The 23,908-nt window shown below is 36.6% G+C and overlaps 2 protein-coding genes across 2 annotated transcripts; one reads left to right on the top strand and one right to left on the bottom strand.

Annotated features, from left to right (window-relative positions):
• The first annotated feature begins 645 nt into the window (after positions 1-645).
• On the top strand, positions 646-1,391 carry LOC127085389 (uncharacterized). Its single transcript, XM_051025905.1, has one exon. The coding sequence runs from the start codon at positions 997-999 to the stop codon at positions 1,195-1,197; it is 201 nt and encodes a 66-aa protein (XP_050881862.1). The 5' UTR covers positions 646-996; the 3' UTR covers positions 1,198-1,391.
• LOC127085388 (uncharacterized) lies at positions 1,354-4,248 on the bottom strand. The gene is made up of 2 exons (XM_051025903.1): positions 3,837-4,248; positions 1,354-2,024 (listed from the first exon to the last, which is right to left on the bottom strand). Exons 1-2 carry the CDS (start codon positions 4,215-4,217, stop codon positions 1,842-1,844), a joined length of 564 nt encoding a protein of 187 aa, XP_050881860.1. The 5' UTR covers positions 4,218-4,248; the 3' UTR covers positions 1,354-1,841.
• Between the last annotated feature and the right edge of the window lie 19,660 nt (positions 4,249-23,908).

Genomic DNA, 23,908 nt, shown 5'->3' with positions numbered 1-23,908 from the left:
AGTTTTGTCGAAACGTCTTCATATAAAACTTTATTCTCTTAATTTATATGGGCGTCGAAATTGGGAGCTAACACTAAGTCTTTAAAGAAAGTCGGATTTGATGAATTGAAGAAAAGTATCGGGTGAGAAGCCTTGAAAACATGAATTAGGAGGTGTGTTAGAAGCTCATAATTCAATACTTCAAATCTGAGTTCGACTGTGGTACGTTCGACTCAGTCTATTTGAGTTGTTTAGAGATATTCGACATAGTCAAATATAATTTCTTGTTGTTGTGTCGAAATGTAACTTGTAGTTTTGAATTTGGATTTAATTGAAATATACTGGCAGTGTAAAAGAATTTTACACCGTCAGTTAATCATAGACGTTGGATATTAGAATATGTTTGACTTTTATTTTAAAAATCTATAAAGTAATACAAACGGGTGATGGTGATGCATTGACAGAGAAAAAAAACCGGTGACTGGTCTTCTACCGAATAAAATTTTATTTATTGATTTCTATTTAAATAAACTTAAAATTAATTATGTATATGTTTAATAGTTTAAGTTATTTCTTCTAAGCTATAAATTTATATTTTATAAATAATTACACATAAATAAATTGTAAAATCTATAAATACAAGTCATTTATTTAGTCCAACATATGTGGGGGCGTGCTCGTGCGAGGAAACTATGAGGTGAGGCGGAGAAAAAAAGAAATGGATAATAAAAAAAAGTAGAGCGGAGTTTCTTGAATACGCGGTAGCTTTTATTTGTGTATGACTAGTATGAGCAATAGGTTATTCTAGCCTCTTCTAGAACTACCAGAACCATTAGCTTATGTTCCCTCTCTCCTCTTTTCCTTTCTTTTCTTAGACTATATAGATATAATTCTGCTCACACAAATATATTAAGGTTCCATTTACGACAGTTATTCAAGCAAGACATAACAAGGTTTTGTTACTAAACCTATATAATAGAAAGGTAGAAGGAGACGAAAGAAGGGTTGACGAGGAAGATGTGTTTAGTGTTTGTGTGTGGAAAGGATGAACAAGTGGTGTCAAGGCAGGCTGCACCTGGGTCGTGTCCTTATTGTGGAGGGATGATCCAAGCTGTGGACGTAGATAGCCACTGGAATTTCTGTTTCATACCTTTGTATAGCAAAACCAAACGCAGGCACTATTGCACCATGTGTTCCAGAAAACTCTTGGTCAAGTAGCTCTACCCATCATTATTCATCATCAGCCGAGGAATAAGCTATTAGTAGCACTTTTTTTTTACGGTTTTCATTTACTGTTTACCATGTACAATGTGTTGTAAATAGACATATGATATAAGTTTAATGAGGGCCATATGATATAACACAGTAATCGCCTGGAATAATTTTACAAAATACAGATTGCAGAAGCCAAACATATGCTTTTGTCCATCAATAATCACTTGTAAGTTGTAACAATTTCAGATCAGCAGTTTACATAATTTGTTATAGTAATTTGGGAAATATGGAGGATTCTAAAACTAAACAGGACTGCTTTTTCTTCTAGGAAATTAAATAACTAGGTGCAAACCTGTAAAGCAACAATTGACTTGTCCAATTGCATCATACAAGTTAAGATTTCTTCAAACAACATAATGAGCCTAATACGGAGTTAAATAAAAAACCAAAAGTTCTTAATAAATTTAATCAAATATAACAGAAAAAGGCAGAGGATTAGTAGTAGAGAAAACAGGTTTAGAGTGTTAATGTCCTCGCCAGTGACAGGCTCAATTTGAAGCTTTGGTGCTTTTTAGGAGAAAAGGCAAAGAATGAGAAATCTGAAACAACCATAGTTGAGGAAGAGAGAAGGTAATATCAAATATAGATCACTTGCAGAGTTTCAACTTCTTAAAATATGAAGATACAATTGACTTAGGGTAAGGTTTTGTGGCAAGGCAAGTAGGTATGTTTTCAGGTTGCTCAATCCATAGTTTGTGAATGATACCACCAGATTTCAGCTTCTCAGACAAGTTTTTGAGCTGGGGTTCTCCTTTCACTTCGAGTGTGACCTGAAGTTTAAGTTTAATAACCAGTTAGCTCATAAACCTACACTATGATACATTAACAGCTTACTCAAGATTTAAAATGTTGGAGCAAGAAACATGAAATCTTATAAACATGTATAGCATTTCTGCAATATGAACTTCATTACATGATATCTATTAATGAATTCTATATTTGTACATGTCATGTTCAAAATATCCAAATTCTAGGGATAGCAGACAAAAAGGATGTTGAGATGGACGAGAACATCAAAAACATCAAAGTATTATTTATCCCACTAAATAAGGTTGGCTACATGAATCAAAATTACGCCATAATATTTTATCAAATTCGCTAATCTTGACTTCTTTCTTAATGGTTTTTATTAGTTTTTTAATGTCTTCCTCTATATCTAATTGTTTGATTCCTCTCGGTCTGCTCTACTCTCCTTACAATAGAATTCTCAGGTCTTTTCTCTATATGTACAAACTACCTAAATCTATTTTCTACCATCTTTTCTACATCCTCATTTCTGCAACACTTACTTTTATTCTCGTTTTGATTCTTAATAACCCAACATTCTATCTCATACAATATCGCAAATATGTCCGATTAAAATTTTTCTTTCAACTTTATCGATATTTTTGTCACATAAAATCCCTGAAACCCTCACCTTTCAACCATCTATCTTGATTTCGATGATTTAATCCCCTTCTATTTCTTCAACATTTTGTATTAAGGACTCAAGATGTTCAAACGGTGTGACGTATGGTATATATAATCTTCAACATTCACCTCTAGGTTAGAAACGTTTTTCCTTTTGCTAAACTTACATTTCATATACGTCGTATTACATATGCCTAGGCAAACGCCATAAGTTTCTAAAACTCGTCTTCAAATCTCCAATCTCTCATTTAAATCCTCCTTCGACTCTTCAAGTAAGACTATATCATCTGCAAAAAAACATACATCTCGGTACTAACTCTTTGATGTGTTTCATGAATACACCCAAAATTAAAGTGAAAATGTAAGGGCTTAGGGTTGAACCTTAGTGCAATCCTATTGTAATGGGAAAATCGTATGTGTCTCCACTATGTACCTACACACTAGTTGATACCTCTCTCATACTTATCTTGGATAGCTCGAATACAAGCAATGGTAACTATTTTCTTCTTTAAGGCTTTCCACAAATGACAAAACTCTCTAGGCACTCTACCATACGACTTTTCCAAGACAATAAAAATTAAGTACAAGTCTTGATGATCAAATTAATACTGCTCTATCACACATTGTAGTAGATAGATAGCTTTTATGGTCAATCACCCAATAAAAATTAACATGCAATGATCATGCATTCCTACTCATGTCATGAAAGTTATAAAACATATATAATAAAAAAGAATGCACCACCCTCTTTAACGGAATGTTAGATCTTTATTTATCATAACACTTTGTTGTCTACTTCACCGCTGATCTACTGATTAGCTGGTTCTCAGGTTGGATAAACCTAAACCTTGAGATAGTTTGTGTGACAATAAGCTACTCCGATAATACACACAGACAATTTGCAATTAGATCTTCCGTTTCTCCAAATGCTATGTAATTAACAATAACTAGTTAGACAGAAATAATGAGCATATCACAACCCACTAATGTCCATCTTATAAATGGCTAAACATTCAATAAACTAATAGCACCAAGTCTAATTACTATCACAAATGAACTATATCAACCTTTCTTAGTGTGTTAAACTAGAAACCCTAAAACTAAACAGATTTCACAACCTAGAAGCATACATTGATTAACAAAAAGAAAAAGAGGGAAAATAAAACCCTTACTTTGTGCATAGAATCGATTTTATCGGGGCTGCAATAATCGATTGTGACAGGATCGTCTTTGTTGGACCAAACGGCGGAAACAGAAGCGTGGCAACCTTGAGTGACCACACTGCCTAATGGCCAAGTATCGATCAGGTCTCGCCGGAGCACCACGTACTGGACCACAACATCGGCGTTATCTGGCGGTGACGGAGAAACTTCAGGTGTCGACGGAGTGCTGGAATTAGTGGCGGCGGGTTGACTCATTGAGTTAGAGGCGAGTCGACGCGTCCGGTTCGAGAAAGAGGCCGCGTGTAAAGTGGCGCTAAATTTTGTGCTTGAGAAGGCGAGGTGCGAACCGGAGGGATTGAAGAGACGAAGAAATGGAAGGGTGTAAGCCATTGATAAACTGACACGTAGACAGTAAACGTAATGTATCTATGTGTAGTTTTTTTTTTAATTAACCTCCTAATTATTCAATTACTCACTCTCGTATTTATTTATTTTAAATTATTTGTACGATAAACATTCATAGGTGTAGTAAGTTTTGACTTGTTTAAGATTACGGGTGTATATGAGTTGGTTTGATCGAATTAAGTATAATCATTATCCGTTTAAATTTTAATGGATTAAGTTCGTAGTTCGACATGCAATTTTATTGTCAAATCGATTTGAATCAACATATTTATCATGGGTTGGATTTGCGTTTCAAATATAAAAAAAAAATTATGATTTTTTTTGTCGATTTAAAAAATGTAACACAATTCAATATAATCATACTCATTTACAATACTCAAATTCGATGAAACATATCATATAATATCTAATAAAACTCATCAATACGGCAGAACACTTAATTATAATATAAAATTCAATAAAGACACGTTATTTTCATAAAATGTATAAGTTGGAAATGATAAAAAAAAATAAAAAATAACATTTAATGTTAGAATTACGTAAACTCATTTGTCTAATAGTATTACCGATAGAGAATAATTATTATTTTTGAAAAAATTGTGGTTATTAGTGAGATATTAATTTTATATTTTTATTTAAAATAATAAGAAAAATAAAAAAAAAATTATTAAAGTCACATCAATGAGTTGGATCAACGGATGCGGATTGCAAAACTCAAATCTGATAATCGAACGAAAATTATATGAGTTGTTATGGGTTGAGTTGGGTATATCCATAAATGAATGAGATTGGATAATTTATGGGTTGATTTGGTTTGGTCAGCGGGTTCATGGGTCGACCTGCACCCCTGAACACCCTTATGTAAGATAGAGGATAATTGCATTACAAAGTGTATTTACAAAAATACAATAAAGGATCTTGTTGATTGCAAGAGTTTAAGTGCGTTGAATTTGAGAAAAGCAAATAAATCTTTCAATTTTAAGAGTTGAGATATTTGTAGGTTTAGCTTATGGGTCAACTTGACAAGTGAGGAAATGATTGTTTCCCAATTGTTTAATTAGAGTGTAAGAATGGAAAGACTAGTTCTCCTAGCTAATAAAAATCAAAAACTCATTTTTCATGTTAATATGATAAACAAATTTTTCATTAGGAAAGTGACAACAACTGGCCCTTTCAAGGACATGTGGTTCGACACGTAAACGTCCAGGTATCTCTGAATGGATATGTAAATGGGTCTGTGCGGCCCATTCCATGGGCGTGATGGATCGAAAACTGTGCGCCCCATGAACCGTCAGGTCATGCCCGCCCATAGTTGGTGCCCCTTTGTGATGCATCTTGGGTCGTGTGATTTATAGGCCATGATCTTCTACGCATAATCAAAGTTACCACAACCTAAAATCCCTCAAGCACAAGATATTAGAAGTGCAAAGTGATTTAAATATGTGAGCCATTAATCTCTGTCTAGAGAAGCGCATTTATTAGCCGGAGCTTAGAGGGCGATTCTCTCTATTGTTTGTTAAAGGGTTATTATCTCAAGTGTATCCTAGAGGGTGAGTCCCTCAAGCATAGTTCGGAGAATGAGTTCTTTAAGTGTAGCTGAGATTGCAAGTTTCGGCAGTTTAGGGAAAGTCTCTCAATGGGAGTTTGGGGTGAGTCCCTCAAACAGAGCTTAAGGCAAGTCCGTCAAGCTTTTCTTGAGGTGAGACCCTCAAACGGAGCTTAGGAAAGTTCCTCAAGCATTGTTTGGGGAAGTATATGCAACATTTAAAACTTATGTATGATGAATTTTTTCTTAGGAGGACACGGTCATTATGAGATGTTGATTTATCTCCATTCGTCTCCATTTGTCTAATTTGTCCCCCGTAGATGTCCTACCACCTACTAGCAGGTGCAACCCTATAATTTGATAATGATGTCCACCCTGTCCATGCTTTTGGATTTATAAATAGAGGAGTATTAATTGTTTCCCTATTCTAGTATACACACTCATTGAAGTTGTTATGCCCCTTTAGGGTTTTGGTTTTACACCTTATCTCGTTTACTATCTTATCGTTTATTAATTTTGGTTATTGAGTTTCCACTAAGTTAAGTTTTGCACATATCTTAGAATTGAGTGTAATGCATTTAAATCGTGTTTTACATGCATTAAATTGAATTTTGAGATAAAATTCGTTGCAAAGTGGTTCAAGTCAATGTAGTAGATAATTTGGGTCATGAAATGCGTGAATTCATGAATTCTATCATTCTAACCTTATATTCAATCAAATACTTCACTTTTTTAAAATTGTACCTTTTGAAGTGTGATTCAATTCAAGGATATGTATGATTCGAATCAACATATGAATATAAATTTAGGTTTTTCTGCTGCTAGTGTGATTTGTATCACAAGCTTCTCTCACTCGAATCAGAAGCAATCTTGATTAAAATAAAGCTAAAGGTTTGTTTAAATCAAAAACTCATTTCAAATATTCGATTTTGGTTCTGTAATCATGATTCGAATCACATGATTCTTTGATTTAAATCACTGAGTCAAAGCAAATGGGAAAATTATAGGTTTAAAATTCTTGATTCAAATCATTTTTCCTTTTACTTAAATTATACACATTACACTTGAATCAAATCAAATGGGTAATTTACTCATTTTTAGTGTTCTATCTCAAGCACATATATAAATCATTAGTGTTATTTTCCAAATGTCAAATGATATGATCATAACATCCTAACTTTGAGAGTTTTTCAAAACAGGATTTTTAGCTTTCAAAGTATACAAATTCATAATTTTTTATTGCATTTAAATTCATCCTCAACCTCTATCAAGATTACCATGAGTTGGTTACTTCTGAATTCTTAAAGAGTGTGAGGTCTATCATAGAGAAGTTTCATTCATTGTTAATGTTTGTGAAGTTCCTGAGTTGCATATCAAGATTCATATTGTGCAGTGTTGTTGGGAATTGGCAATCCAGCAGGACCAAAAAAAGGATTTCTTCTCCACCAAAGGCTTCACTAGAATTGAGTAAAATTTGTTGCATAACAAAGTTGGGAATTTATGTTCCTTCAAATAGGCGTAGAGCTCAGACAAGGTACTAGTAGGATCGAGTAAAGATCATTATGAAATGGATTTTTGGAGAGGATCTTGGATCTGAATATGAGGACGATCAAGATTGAGTGAAGGTCTTGGGATTTCAGTTGTGTGGGTTGTGTACAACACAAGAAGGAAAGACTCAGATGGAAGCTATTATTTTTATTTTTGATTTCAGCATCTGGTTCTTTGATTGTATAAAACGTACATTGTAAAAATTGTCAAAATAGTAGAAAACTATGAATTTTTAATGGTATGTCATAGGAGACTGAATTAGGCACAAAGCGAGGACTAACACATTGAACAATATAAACCCTGGTGTAATTTTCTCTTTCCATATCTCACTTTAATTTTTTGTATAGGTTGCATGTTTTCGGTTTTTACCACTTTCTTAGAAACCGCATGTTGTTATGCTTAATTTGTTCATAGCGTAACGTTTTTTTGTATAAAGTTTGGGTATGATATTAGTTAAGTCATTTGGATTATCTTTCGTGCGATTAAATTTGTTTGTAACTGTAATCTCTGATTGATTTTTTAGATCAATAAAATTCCATTTAGGTACCTAATAAGTTCCAAAATTATGTAAAATATGTAGGTGCTTAATAACTTATTTTACAAGTAATCAATAAAAAAACTCTGATTTATCAATGAAAAGTGATAAAACACATGTTTGGACTTTTTAAATCCACATTAACCAAAAACAAAAAAAAAGGACTGAAAAAACGCTAAGCAAAACACAAAGACCTTGCCAAGACACATTCCTACAAGAAAAGCCCGTTAAGAAGAGATCATAGGCGCGCTTAGCGAGCACATGCGGCCAAGAAGACTTAAAGGCTAAGATAATTCATGGTGAAGGAAAATTTTATGCGCAAGTTGAAGATAGGCGGTACGCCTAGTGAGATAGGACGGATAGGGCAAGTTGCAGGTGAGCTGGCATTACTTAACAAGGAAGAAAGTAGGTGCATTGGGCAAAGATGGGTGGTGCGCCTAGCGAGCCTACCTTTCCTAAGTCTATAAATAAGGATGCCATTTTCGACTCATAGGGAGATTCGGTGGATTCAAGGTAGTACAAAAAGAAAGTAAGTTCACCTTAAATCTCAATAGGAGAGAATAAGGAGAGGAAGACTGAAGGCGGAAGCGTTGCTCGAGGAATCGTTGCACATGTTGTTTACACTCTTTCTTCTAGTATTTAACTATAAATCTAGAATAACTAATTCTCTTTTGTTGGGGTTAGATTTAGTCATCATTATACTCATGTATTAATTACGGTCATGGAGTTTTATGTAATTCTACTTAAGCTTTAATATTGATGATTAATAGTTCTTAATGATTCTTTTAGATTAGCTGCCTAAGACATGTTCTCATGGTATGACGTGACATTCGAGAGGTGTTGGTCATTACTAGATTCAAGTCTCCATTTGTTGGATGCTAATGTCTAGAGATAGAGTTAAGTTTGATATGCACATGAATAACGATATTGGTGAAAGGGCTCTTTGATATTTGCATTCACTATTAATACTTAATGTTGTTGTATTGGTTAATAGGGCAAGAGATCGTCTATTAGGTAATACAATTGATCTCACATCATTGACTTAGAGATGAGTTGTAATGAGAGATACAAAGTGAGAGTATTAATAATTAAGTAGAATAGAATATTATTGATCAATAGTTATACATGAGGAAAAGGATGATAAAATCTAACCCCAATAAGTTTTCTCATGTTAACACCGAAATATCAATTTATTTTCTTTCATTTGAGTTTTACAAATAAAAAAATCTAAACAACCATTTGCTTAGAATCATAAAAACTATTTAACGGTCTTTAAAACACACCTAGTACTTATGGGTACAACAACTTACATACTTGCTTCAAGCATTACAATAACACCTCTTCATTTTTGTTCTTGGTCGGCCAAAGGCCTAAAGAAGCTAAGGCCCAAATTAATGTCAATCCACTCCACATGACCCAAGCTATAAAAGTCATCTCACGTGAAATGCAAGGTACACTAAGATGCCTCAGGTAAGCATTCTTATCTAGTGTAATCCCCGACTTCATCAATCTGCAGGGATATAGTATTATAGATAAGGAAACCGGGATCGGTTCATACAGATCGAGAAAGTACTTAGTGAAGAATCCCTTAAGAGACTTCACCTCCATTCAGAAATGCTCTCAGAGTAAGTAGAAGTCAACCAGATCTCAATGGGTAAACTTGTATGCCTCATACGAGCACACTTTCAGTCTAACTTTGGAAGAATAGGGAGAGAAACATCTACCTCATGATAGAGGGACAAAAAAAAGATTATACTCTTCCAACTCTTCAGAAGGTGCAACAACAAGCTACCCCTAGGGACAATCGAGCATCTACGGTCATTAATGGATGACACCTACGGAGAAGTCGGTCGTCTTATGACGCTCGTTGGGTAAAGGTGTACGTAAAAATCAATGGAAGACGAGGGGGCCATTGTACAGACGAAAGGAAGATTGTTTCATCCAACAGTAAGGTTAGAAAGTAATAAGTGAAAGGGAAAGAGAGCATCATACCCTTATGACTTCCTCTACTAGTTAAGTACTTGGTAAATCTTTTTGAACAATTTCAACAATTAACCTACTAACTAGGAGACATTGCAACCATAAAGGATCTTATAACTCAATATAGGATGGCATAAGCTACTTTTATGAAGTAGATTCCACTCTTATAGAGCCTTATTCCCAACATAGTGTAAGACCCCAATTTTGACCCTAAGATCCCTCATGTTATCTCATCATATGCATTGACTTTGGGATCACACCTTGGCATCCTCCTTACTCCCTCATTCATTGGGTTTGCATTGGGAGAGATCACCAAGAACATTTGATTGTATCATATTTTATTTTTATTTGTTTACTAACCAAAATACAAAAATTATGTCTATGTATATCTTTGTTTCTTTTGTAGGTAGTGTGTGCATCCACCAATGCCTCATCAAGCTCATAATTAGGGTTTGAGACCCTCAGTGCAAGGAGATCAATCAAGAGATGATTCACATTAGTTATATATATCATATATGGATACCCATGATCTTCATTTATCATTTTGATCAAGAATTCATCAAGAGTTTGAAGCTTATTTGCCTTGGAACCCTAATTCATCTAGGTATCTTGTGTGACTTCCTCAACAAGTTTCTTCAACAGTTGGTCCAATATATCAAGGTATGCTTCACCATACATCATCTTATACATATATAATCCTCCATGAGTCCCAAATATCAAGATAACTTCAAGTTTGCAAGTTGGTTCAAGGTGGTTGACCAAAGAAAGTCAACTAGTCAAAACTGGGGTTCCCTAGACCCTATCTTCTACAATTTTTGTCATATGAAAATTATTTCAAGAGAAAAGTTACTATTTATGACATTCCAAACAACTTTTAGGTTGAAATCAAGATCTAGGTTTTCTTGGAAATTCATTTTTTATGGTGAAATACTATAGGTCATTTTGTCTGAACCCTAGTTAAGAGGTCAACTTCCAAGGACCATAACTTGCTCAATTTATATGAGATGAAGTCCATTCAAGTTTCATGATCAATTTAAATATGTTCTCCCAAACTTTTATTATTTGAGAAAATTCAAATTCAAATTCAAATTGCAAGGGCATGTGCCAAGAGGAAACATTATAGGTCATTTTGGACCATTACCATTGAACAAGCAACTTTCCTCAAGTTCTAAAATGAATAACTCCTTCATGTCAAATCCAAATGAGGTCAAATTTGTGATAAAATTGAAGAGTATTTAAATGCCTACAACTTTTATGAAAGAACTTTTTCCATTTGAAACTCATAGCAAAAGTTATTCAAGGTGGAAGAAGTGGATATTTGACTTGGTACTTAGAAAATTTTCAAATATGTTTGATTTCTCAAACTTCCACCTCAAAATTCATCATGATCCAAGCTTAAAATGGAAAATTGTTTAACATGAAATTTGTTTCTCTTGATGTCACCTTTCCAAAAAGTCTAAGATCACTTAATTTGGACAAGATTTGAGGTACTTCCATATGGCTCCTTTATTGGGTTTGTTTTGGCAAGTTTTGGATTCAAATGCTCATTTCTCTTTGCATGCTTCCATGTGAGAACCTCAGTATTCATTATGCAAGAATTGAAGTTGGATTACATCATTCTTTAGGCCCAAATCATTTCCCATGCATCCATGCAACATTGTTACTATTTTTGGTAAATTTTCAAAGGGGTGCAAGAATGAATTCAATTGCCTATATAAACAAGTCATTGGCTTCAAAAATAACAGACACACCTTGCCCAAGCTTTTCCAAGAGATCTCAGAACCTCACACCATAGAATTCCTTGAAGATTTCTTTGGAATCGAGTTTGAATTTCACCTTATATTTTGAAGTTCAAACTCCAAGGATTCATAGCCTTTTTCATCTCAATTGATCACTGCAAGCAAGAGGAGGAAGAATCAAGCAAATTCAGATCAAGATCAAGCCAATTTAAAGCTACTTGGAGGTGATTTTTTCAGAAACTTTGAGCCTTCGATTATCTCTCAATTCTTCACCATTCTCTTTGATTTTTGGTTGGCTGAAGTCCTACCAATGTAGGCAACAAGATTGAGTTGCTTTGAGATCAAATCGAAGCAACTCAGATCATGAACCTCAAATTTCAAATCCATGTATCTTTCAATATACTTGGAATTGGAAGAAATGGAGGTCAGATTCGTGCTCCTGAGCATTTTTCCTTCAAAAACATGTACTCACTTTTCATTTTCCATTTGGTTGAAGGTGGGCCAGTCCGGTGAGGTCCACCGAAGAAGATGACCGGAGCTAGGGCTCTGGTGGTGTGTTGGCAAGGTCCAAACCATCTGATTTGGTTCTCATGTTCTAATCTTGACCGTCTCTTTTGATTACCACACATGTGATACATTGACCATGGTCTATGGTGGATAGCGCGCGCTTGGCCATCAGATCTGCCACCTCAATTAATGAGGGAGATCTGATGGCCCTTGTTTTTTTTTGCGTTTTCTGATTTTTCATTTAATTACCTTATTTTGTTTAATTCATAATAAATCCATTTTTAATCCAAAAAATATGGGACTTTCACCAAAAATCTTTAAATATTTTTCTCTTCCAGATTCTGAATTAAAATTATTTTTGGGATTAATTTTAGTATTTTTTATGAATTAAATGTTTTTGTGCATACTTTTAATTGTTTAAAAATACTTATGACCTTTTAAAAATCTTGAAATTTTTTGTCTAAGGTCCTTTGACCTTTTTTGACCTAGGATAAATCCCTTGGCCATTTATTTGGTGTTTTGAAGGGATTTTAGGTTTTGACCAAATAAAAATGTATTTTAATTCATTTTTAAATTGATTTTTAAATAGTTAAATGTTTTAAAATATTGTGGAACCGTTTTTATGGTCTTGTGATGTATGACTTTCTATTTAGGCTTTGGTCAAGATTGATTTGACTTTTGTTGGATCAAAACCATTGGATTTAGGGGATTGATGAAATATATGTTTCATCTCCAAAATGAATGGATGGTTTTGATTTAATAAAATTCCTCCCATGATCAATTTGTGTTTCTATCTTCCCCTAGCTCTTCACCTTCATCCCTATTTTTTCCCATCCCCCCATCTTACCAATGAAATCTCTAATATCTAAAGGCTAATTGACGCATTAATGACCTTGTGCCAGATGAATCAATACAAGTGTGACTGAGATAGGTCCTTCCTATTTTCTTTTAGTGTGTGGTATGTTTTAGGAGTTTGGTTCTTTGTACCAAATCTCTAACATGCATTAACACCTATATTTTTATTACCCGGCCTCAGATAGTTGTGACTTTTACATAAATCCAATTACAATTGCTTAACATAGAGCTAAATTTGACCCTCAAGACATAGCATTCTAGTAAGTGGGATTGTAAGTCTCTCATTCTTCATGGCATTGTGTTGAGACTTGACCTTTTTTCCTTTCATGGGAGCTAGTGGCATACTTGTCGAATTATCCAAGTTGGAGCCCTTCTCATGGAAGATGTCTTGGTTTAAGGACCCATACTTGTGAATGAATGAATGGTTGAGTGTTCTCCAAAGAATGACTTAATCAATTAAAAATCACCAATAACACTTGACTAACCATTGACAACTCTTACTCATTATGCTTTTACTTTCAAGTCATTTATCTTATGCAATTTAAATTTCAAGTCATTTATCGTCCATTGCCATTTATATTTCATGCAACTTGTTTATGTTTAAAGTCATTTTCACTTTGCTCGTTTGAGCCATATCTTGTAATTGTATATATTGTTTGCTTGCTTTTGGTTTTGTTTGTGGTCTTAGGACCATAAAATATTTAATAACAACAAAAACCCTACAAAAACATTTGGAGGACTGTTGAAACTTGATATGAACTTTTGGACTTAGGATTAGGCAACATTCCCTATGCTAAAGGACTTAGCCAATGTCAACATTTTAAGACTGAGCTATCTTGAATTAAGCCTTCATCTGATGCAAGACCTTAAGGATTTCTTTGATTCATCTTCTACTCTATCTTGGTGCTTAATTGCTTATTTTGTTATTGCATATGTTTTATGTTTTGTTTTGAGTTGATCAAGGAATATTTCATCTGATACATTGGAAGACAATGAAGACTGCTAGCTATTGGAATGCCTTCTTGGATGTGGCTATCTTTATTTGATGCCTTGATCTTCATGATGTCTGGATATTGATCATTATTTATTGTTCATTGCTTGATTAAATTCTAAAGGAAAATGGGTTTCAATATGGCATTCTTGTCTGTTGGATTGCATCTCATTAGTCAGATCTTTTTAACTCTTAACTTTTAAATTTGTGCTTAGGATAACCTCTTCATCTCCTCCCACTTCTTAAATTTCAAAATCTCTCCCTCTTTTTCAAAAACTTTCTTTTCTTGTAATTTAAAACTTAGACATGTTTTAATGATTAGAAACTTTGGCCTTATGTCAATGAATTTTCAAGCTTTTCTTAAATCAAACTTGTAAATAAACTTAACCATATTGACTTAAATTTCAAAAGACAAAAAGAACTAACAACTTCACTCAAATTTTTGGCCTTTTGTTCCCTTTTCTTATTAAACTTTTGTTAAAAGAAGTTCACCAATTTCTTTGAAATTTTTACCACGAACTACAAGGTTTTGATCCCTCACTTTTATGTTGGTACGTAGGCATAAGACCGAAGGTCCTGTCAAACACAAAAATATAATCAATGAATTCTTTTCTCATCCCCACACTCTGTATTTTATCAAACATCATTTATACCAAAAACACATCCACACATAAAAAAAGGGCTCCCTAGGAGTACCTAGGACACTTTGGGTGCTAACACCTTCCCTCTGTGTAACCAACTCCCTTACCTGTAATCTCTGGAATTTTATTAGTTTTAATTTGAAAACTTCTTATCTTTGGGTTTTGTTCATACTTTTCCCTTTTCCTTTGGAAACAATAAAAGCGCGGTGGCGGATCTGGTTTTATTGCCGTCAAGTTTATTCTTTGCTTAATGGTCATGAATTTACCGCTACAGAAATCAAGTGGCAACTCTGCTGAGGAGTAGTCCTCAGTGGGTTTAGCCTACTCTTTTTATGTGTATATATTTGTATATTTGATGTTTGTATATATTGTTTGTGTGATATAATCTGTCTATTATGCTTGGTGATCTCTGAGTGGTGAGATAAGTTCTAACCCGAACTTCAGTGCAATTAAGATAGGATGATGGTATAGTCATGTTCAACTTGTGTGGAGTAGTCCTTAACAAGTTGGCTTGAGACCCATATACTCAGTGGAGACCTCTTTGGAGTTATTGATGTCACACAAGTCATTTGTGGATAGGCATTACTTTCTCTGATTTGGGGTCCCAAAAGCTGAGGACCGTAGAACATTTAACCCAACTTGGCCTATTTAGGATGTAGTGCAGAGACTGTTCAGGTGTAGACTTGATAACATTTGTTACGTGATACTACACTCAGACGAGTTTCTCTTGAGAATATTATGGGTTGATGAGTCAGTCATCCTAACCTATAATATCTGATAGATGAGATTAAGACTCTGGGAACTTTTATAGAACATGATCTACAGGTTTTTACCCTTAGTACACTCCTTTGGGATGGTTCTTAACCTAACTCCATGCTCGTGACTCACAACAAGCCCTTTGGTTCTCGATTGATCCAATCAAGTCTCATCAATATCAATGGAACTTGGGTGTTGATAAGGTGAAAACCATAATCCACCAAAATGGATGATTGATCTTGATGATGACTTGATTCATCCCTTGACATTTGTTTGTGTTTGCCTTGTGTGTGATCCCTTATGTGTGATTGTTGCATTCATGCATTCATGCGCATCATAACATTCATCATAGAAATATAAATTTCAAGGAAACTAAGGACTTATTTGCAAATATTTTTCAGACCATGGATTATGGACGAAGGAACACTAACAAGTACAGTTTCAGATGTCCTGATTTGAGAGAGCTATGGAAGTTGTCATCTGATCGGGAAAATAGCAAGTGTACTATTTTTCCTTTTATAATAATAATGGGAAAATTCCCCGAATGTCGATCTCAAGGACTGGACGTTAATATTGAGTTTAAATTATCATTAAATCAAACAAAAAGTATTAATTTGGTTTTTGAGTGTAAAAATATAATAATAACAGTAAAGGTAAAGAAATATGAAAATAAGGGTTTATAGAGAAAAAGGAACGATGCTAGGGAAATTGTAAGATTTATCCCTGTAACAACTCTGAGTTACTCTTGCATCAACAAATATCAATTACTACCAGTTCTCAAGGGTATTTTCTCCCAAGTCCTTGGTGAGAAAACCTTTAATCAATCTACCTTAATTCCTATGTCCATAGCCAATTAGGGTGAAGTTAAGCTGTATAATATCAAGAATGCTCTGGTCCATACAGGATTTCCCTAGTCCTAGGTGATATCTACTGTAGATTAACCTGATGAAAACCTTATCAATTGCGGTCCAACCTAATTGATAACCACAAATCAATCTCAATTGGTCCGAAAGAGAAAGCAATAAACAAATCAAAAGGTTACCGTAAACAAAATATTATAAATGCAAATGTAAACTCAAATTCATTACAATTCTAAATTAGGGACACCCCCTAGCATTGGGGGGTTTAGCTATTCATATTGTTTAAAACAAATTCAAGATAAAAATTACACATTACAAGTAATTGGATGAAGTTGATCTTCAATCGCTCCCGCTCATGAATCTCTTCAGCTCTCCAAATTCCTTGATCTCTGTAATACTTGATTGCTTCACAATAATGTGGTTTTCCGTATTCCAAGATGATTTTTCCTTTGGCAGAAGACCTCTTTTTATAGTGAAAGTTCCCAACAACAGTTGGACAAGTCCAAGGATGTCTCTAAAAAGCCCGAAGAATGAAACGTCCGAGAAAACTGGAAATTTTGGGCTTGGGCTGACACGGGTAGCCGTGTCAGCCTACTGTTTAAGCTGACACGCCCATGGCAGGGGTGACACAGGTGGAGTTCTGCCTGACACGGCCCGTGTCAACTGACACGGGTGGCCGTGTCAGGCTACTATTTTCTTCTTTTTCTTCCCTTGCCCTGACACGGCCCGTGTCAGGCCTCCTGTACCGGGGTTTTCTGCTCTATTGCGTGCTGGAATCTCACACTTTCGTGTTCTGAGTTCTCCGGTTCTTCTACCTGGATTTGTCGGACAAAAACACAACTATCCCACGCATAAAATCAAGATAACAAAAGGTAAAACATAACAAAGATTAAAAACGCGTAAATAAAATAACAGAAGTAAAACTAACTCGAAATGTACCATAAATGCTTGCACAGTGTGTCAAATGTCTCTGTTTTGCGTCGGATCAGTAATGAAAACTCAATATAAATGGTGACTTATCACAACCCCAAACTTAGCTCATTGCTTGTCCCAAGTAATGTTTCATTATCACTCCCCATAATTCTTTATGCTTTCCACCACTGTTGAGATCATTCACGAACGTCTTCCCTTTTCCTTCCACAAGTCCTGCCTATCCTCGTAAGTCATCATTCACACTTCCACTTCAAAGCACCGTTTCACCTGTCAGCTTATTTCACATTCTCACCAATTCTCTCGGGGTAAGCTGTTTACACTCATAATAAAAAGTATGCAATATCACTCACAAGTTTGAATAGTCTCTCTTTTCTCATCACCTACACATAACACATACACTTTTTGAGGTTATTCGGGTTGTAGCTTGGCTTGGGTTAGGGTATGGATTCAAAAAGGAAAACAAGGGGCTTTTGGTTCAGAGTCGATGTTACATCCTGTGTTTGTTTCTTTTATTTCCTCGGTTTTCTTTTCTTATTTCTTTTTCACCGACAACCCTTTTCCGTGCTTTTTCTTTTGAACCTTCGAGTAGTCGATTTTTAGTTTTCTTTCTTTTTCTCGATTCATTAATTTTATTTATTTTGCACTTTCATGGGCTTTGAGAGTGTTAGATACCCAAAAGTGCTAATTTGAGCTATCAAATATGGGTATCTTTCACTCCATTTCCTTGCTAAAATGTTCAAAACCACCCTTGTTTTAGATGAAATGCAATTCAATGATAAACGATCTTGGTACCTTTGATTTGTGTGTTATTGTGCAGGAAGTAGGCATGAAATAATAGAAAGTGAAGACACAAGAAATTTGGCAAAGGGATCAAATCAAACAAGCATTCATCAGCTTGCTCGCTAGGGGAGGGCTGTGGCGAAGCACTCGCTAGGCGAGCGTCCAGCGAGAGTCCAGCGAAATGCTCCAGTAATTTACAGTGGCAAACATGACCAAACTCGCTAGGCGAGCTGCTAGCAAGGTGGGTAGCGAACACTTCCAGACTTGGTGAAAAGCGCAGCCAGCACTCACTCGCTAGGCGAGGCTCTAGCGAGTTCCCAGCGAGCATTCCAGTAGCAAAACCTCTCAACCTCGCTGGGGCGAAGGTTGAAGCGTGTCCTTCGCTAGGCGAAGGTTTTGTTCGCTAGGCGAACATGACAGTATGGGAAAGGCTGTTTCTCTGGGCGCAAATGCCTCAGGTGCCTTATTTTGGGGCTCGCTAGGCGAAGCAGTCTGCTCGCCTAGCGAGCATGACAGCTCAGAAACAACACTATAAGTAGCAAGTGCCACTTTTGAGAGCCATACTTCATCTTTCCATACTTTTGTACTTTTTCTAGATATTTTCCAGCTTTTGCTCTAGAGATCTTTTTGAACTAGATTTCATTTCTCTTCATCTTTTAACCATCTTTTACAAAAAGAAGGTGGATTCCCATCCAATCTTGATTATTCGACTTGGATGTTGATCAACCTTCTTCCGAAACTTGCCGACCAAGCTACCATGAAAATGAGTAGCTAAGTCCTCTATTTGTCAAGGTTAGATGTAGATGATCATTAGCTTTGTGTGTAAATGTAAGGATCTTCATTTGTAAACTCTTTAATGGTGAATCTATGATGAAAACTTTGTTCTTATTCAAAACTCTTTGTGTTGGTTTATGATCGAGAGATGTTTACCAACTCTTAACCTAGGTTTTCATCCAATCTTGTTTGTTAGCTAGAGATAGTAATGAATGATTTTGTTCACCATAAGGTTGAACCAAAAAGTTGTCATTTTGATAGATTGTGTTAGAGATAAACAATGGATCAAAATGGGAAAACTCACAATGTGTGTTCGAGAGAAACACATTGGGAGGACTTTGTGAAATAATTTATCATCTAAAGGAGTTTATAAGATTGTTGACCGAACAAATACATGCAAAGTGATCGTTGAACCCTAACTTTGGCAATATTTCTCAAATATTCAAACCATAACTTTTTCCGCATTTTATTACATTTTTATGCAAGATAACGTGACAATAACCAAAACCCTATTGTTACCTAAAGCTAGAATTAATACAACCATCGAACGACGGTGATATCTTACAATCCCTGTGGATACGATAACAAAAACCTGACACTTAAGATTACAATCAACAAAATGGCGCCGTTGCCGGGGATTGTAAATTGATATTGCGAGCATCGCAATGGTTGCTTAATTTTTAGCTTTCGAATTTTTGACTTGTGCTTGTAATCTGTTTGGTTTAGTGTGCAGCTTACGTTTTATGCGAGGGCAAATCCCTGTGGACGAACTTCTTTTTGATCCCGAGATCGAAAGAACTTCAAGGAGGAACAATAGCAAAACGAGACGTAGGAGGCAACAGGCTAGACAACGTCAAGAGCAAGGAGAAAGTTCTTCTACCACAAATCCACCACCATTCATACCTAACATGGAGCCACCACCACCACCTATTTCTACTCCATGCATAAACAGTCCAAGAAACACCGCTCAGTTTGCCAACCACACGGGAAGGCAAGCTGAGATTAAAACGGGAACTCTCAATTTATTATATGGAAGTCCATTCACCGGAATGGACCATGAAGATCCCTTTGCTTTTCTCACAAAATTTTATGAGATAGCATTGGCGGCCGGAGTGGATCAGGCTCAGGAGCTCCCGTTATTCAGAAGATTATTTCCCCATGCTTTGCTCGGCAAAGCAAAAGATTGGTACTTAGACCAAACACCAGCCGCCATGACAGACTGGAACGTGTTAGAAGAAAAGTTTATCGAAAGATTCTTCTCCCATAACCGGTTCATGGAATCAAAGACGGCCATCTCGGTGTTTGCACAAGGAATCAATGAATCCTTAAATGAAGCGTGGGAAAGATTCAAGTCCATGCTTCGGAAATGTAAAGGGCATGGATTTGATGAACTGACTCAAATCCATATCTTCAAAAATGGACTTCAACCAAATTGCAAGACGTTGTTGGATGCTACCTCGGGTGGCTCTTTATTGTCAAAAAGTGCCGAAGAAGCTACAAATATCATAAACCGAATGGCTCTAAATGATCTTCAGAGTCAAAGTCGAGGCAACTCTTTGAAGAAGTCGGGAGTGCTTGAGCTAGGGACGAACGATGCCATCCTTGCCCAAAACAAGCTCATCTCACAACAAGTGGAACTCTTAACACAACAAATTAAAGAGTTGAGAGAACCGTCTAAAGCTAAACAAATAGCTTGTTGTGAGCTTTGTAAAGGTGAGCATGACACCGGATTCTGTCCACCTCTGGGATTCGATGATGTAAACTACATGGCAAACCAAAGGGACTACCAACCGAGACAACAACAACAACAACAACAATAACCTTATCAACCACACCCTCAAAATCAACAACAACATTACCAAGGGAACCAAGGGTTCCAACCTAGGAGTAACTATTACCATAACCAAGGTTATGGAGGTGGTTCTTCTAGCCGTCAAAACCCTCCCCAAAATCCTTATATATCTCAACAACCGCCGGTCGTAACTTCTAAGTTGGAAGAGACATTGACGCAATTCATGCAAATGTCAATGGCAAATCAAAAAAGCAACGACGCGGCTATAAAAAATCTCGAGACTCAAGTTGGGCAACTTGCTAAGCAACTCGCGGAACAACAAACCGGTCCTTCCTTTTCGGAAAATACGCAAACAAATCCTAAGGAGCATTGTAAGGCGATCATGACGAGAAGTGGGAAGGAGTTGATGAGTGAGAATAACAAAAGAGTTGAGAGTGAACAAAGAGAGAAAAAGAAAGAAAGTGAGGAGGAAATATTGGAGGAAAATGTTGATGGTAAAGTGGGGGAGTGGAATGAGGAGGAAGAAGTTGAAAATAACGAAAAGAATGGTGAAGTTGAAAAGAAAAAAAGTGTGGAGATTGAGAAAAATAAGATTGATGAAGTAAGGGGGGAGGAAGTGAAAAAGCCGAGATGGAGGAGTGCTAGAGTTGCAAAGGGAAAGGAGGTAGTGAGCACTACTCCAATCCAAAACCTACCTTATCCTCATGCCCCGTCCAAAAGAGAGAATGAACGGCATTACGCCCGGTTCATGGATATTTTTAAACAACTACAAATCAACATTCTGTTTGCCGAAGCCTTGGAGCAAATGCCCAAGTATGCCAAATTCATGAAGGACATACTTACAAAAAAGCGGAGGTATACGGAACCGGAGACCATCGTCCTTGATGCGAGCTGTAGTGCAATTATTTAAAGGACGCTTCCTAAAAAAGAGGTTGATCCGGGAAGAGTGACTTTGCCGGTTAAAATTGGCGATATCTATGTCGGGAAAGGACTAATTGACTTGGGGTCGAGCATTAATCTTATACCTTTGTCAATTATAAAAAGGCTTGGCAACATAGAAATTAAGTCCATCCGAATGACGTTGCAATTGGCGGATAAATCGACAACCCATCCTCATGGCGTAGCCCAAGATGTTTTGGTTAAAGTCGACAAATTCTTTTTCCCGGACGATTTTATTGTTATTGATATGGAGGAAGATGATGATGCTCCGCTCATCTTGGGCCGACCATTCATGAAGACCACGCGAATGATGATAGATGTTGATGACGGTTTAATGAAGGTGAGAGTCCAAAATGAGGAAGTAACATTCGATCTATTCGAAGCAATGAAGCAATCAAAAGATAGAAATGATAGTTTTCGCATCGATGTGACCGAAGATGCTATTTTGGAAGTTTCAAAGCATATTCATGAGATATCTCCTATGGAGTTAGCTCTTGACGACTCATTGGAGGTTTTCACTGTTGAAGAAGAGTTAGCTCTTGAGGAATGCTTAAAGGAACTTGATAGTTTAGACGACCTACAACCGTGGGAAGTAGAGGAATAAGACTTGAAGAAGGAGGTTATTGACGAAAAAGCACCTATTGAATTGAAAATACTACCCTTTACTTTGAAGTATGTATTCCTAGATGAGACCGAGGCAAAGTCGGTCATCATAAGCAACCTTTTGACAAATGAAGAAGAAGCCCGTCTGATCACTGTGCTAAAAACAAATCAAGAAGCCATGGGTTGGACTCTTTCCGATCTAAAAGGAATTAGTCCCTCCTATTGCATGCACAAGATTTTGATGGAAGAGGATTTTAAGCCGGTAGCTTAACCACAACGCCGCTTGAATCCTACCATGAAGGAGGTTGTTCGAAAGGAAGTTGTAAAGCTGTTGGATGCAGGGATGATTTACCCGATCTCGGATAGTCCGTGGGTTAGTCCTGTGCACGTTGTTCCGAAGAAGGGTGGAATTACCGTAATCCGAAATGACAAGGATGAATTGATCCCTACTAAAGTTGCAACGGGGTGGAGAATGTGTATTGATTATAGGCGGTTGAATACCGCAACTCGAAAGGACCATTTTCCACTCCCATTCATGGATCAAATGCTCGAAAGACTCTCGGGCCAAGAGTACTATTGTTTCTTGGACGGCTACTCCGGGTATAACCAAATTGCGGTTGACCCGGCCGATCATGAGAAGACGGCTTTCACGTGTCCTTTTGGAGTGTTCGCATACCGAAAAATGCCCTTTGGGCTGTGCAATGCACCGGCGACTTTCCAACGATGTGTGCAAGCCATTTTTGCCGATCTGATAGAGAAAACAATGGAAGTCTTCATGGATTACTTCTCGGTATTTGATGGGTCTTTTAGTCTATGCTTGGCAAACTTGAAAACGGTGTTGGAAAGATGTGTGAAGACCAATCTGGTGCTTAATTGGGAGAAGTGTCACTTCATGGTGACCAAGGGGATCGTGCTTGGCCACAAAGTCTCTTCAAGGGGGCTTGAAGTGGATAGAGCTAAGGTTGAAGTGATAGAAAAGTTACCTCCTCCGGTGAATGTGAAGGGCATCCGAAGCTTTTTGGGGCACGTCGGGTTCTATCGGCGCTTTATCAAGGACTTCTCAAAGGTGGCTAAGCCTTTGAGCAATTTGCTAGCTAAGGACCAGGTATTTCTCTTAACCGATGATTGTTTGCAAGCTTTCGAAACTTTAAAAGAAAAATTGGTTACCGCTCCAATAATAGTCGCTCCCAATTGGAATGAAAATTTTGAACTAATGTGTGATGCGAGCGACTACGCAGTTGGAGCGGTACTTGGCCAAAGAAAAAATAAAAATTTTCATGCGATACATTATGCAAGTAAGGTTCTTAACGAGGCTCAAATAAACTATGCCACCACGGAGAAAGAACTACTTGCAATAGTGTACGCGCTTGAAAAGTTTAGGTCTTATCTTATAAGGTCTAAAGTCGTCGTGTATACCGACCACGCGGCGATTAAATATCTGCTCACCAAACCGGATTCGAAGCAAAGGCTCATCCGTTGGATCCTCTTGTTACAAGAATTTGATGTGGAAATTAAAGACAAGAAGGGATCGGAAAATTTGGTGGCGGATCATTTATCCCACTTGGTGAATGTGGAGGTTACCGCATCGGAGAAGGAAATCCGGGAAGAATTTCCTGATGAAAAACTGTTTAAAGTTCAAGTTAGGCCGTGGTTTGCAGACTTTGCGAACCACAAGGCTAGTGGTTTTGTGCCTCCCGACCTAACTTCGAACCAAAAAAGGAAGTTTCTTTCGGATGCCAAGTATTATGTTTGGGATGACCCGTACTTGTTTAAGTTGGGTAGTGATAACCTATTAAGGAGATGCGTTACTGGCGATGAGGCGCAGAGCATCCTTTGGCATTGTCACAACTCGCCTTACAGCGGACACTATAATGGGGTGAGAACGGCCACTAAAATC

The sequence above is a fragment of the Lathyrus oleraceus genome, chromosome 5, assembly GCF_024323335.1.
Source record: "Lathyrus oleraceus cultivar Zhongwan6 chromosome 5, CAAS_Psat_ZW6_1.0, whole genome shotgun sequence".
Classification (NCBI taxonomy): domain Eukaryota; kingdom Viridiplantae; phylum Streptophyta; class Magnoliopsida; order Fabales; family Fabaceae; genus Lathyrus; species Lathyrus oleraceus.
This window is presented reverse-complemented; position numbering and strand designations above follow the sequence as displayed.

Coding starts and splice junctions, on each gene's coding strand:
- LOC127085389 (XM_051025905.1), top strand. CDS start 997: ATGTGTTTAGTGTTTGTGTGTGGAAAGGATGAACAAGTGGTGTCAAGG.
- LOC127085388 (XM_051025903.1), bottom strand. CDS start 4,217: ATGGCTTACACCCTTCCATTTCTTCGTCTCTTCAATCCCTCCGGTTCG. Junction 2,025..3,836: donor AAATCGATTCTATGCACAAA/GTAAGGGTTTTA, acceptor CTTAAACTTCAG/GTCACACTCGAAGTGAAAGG.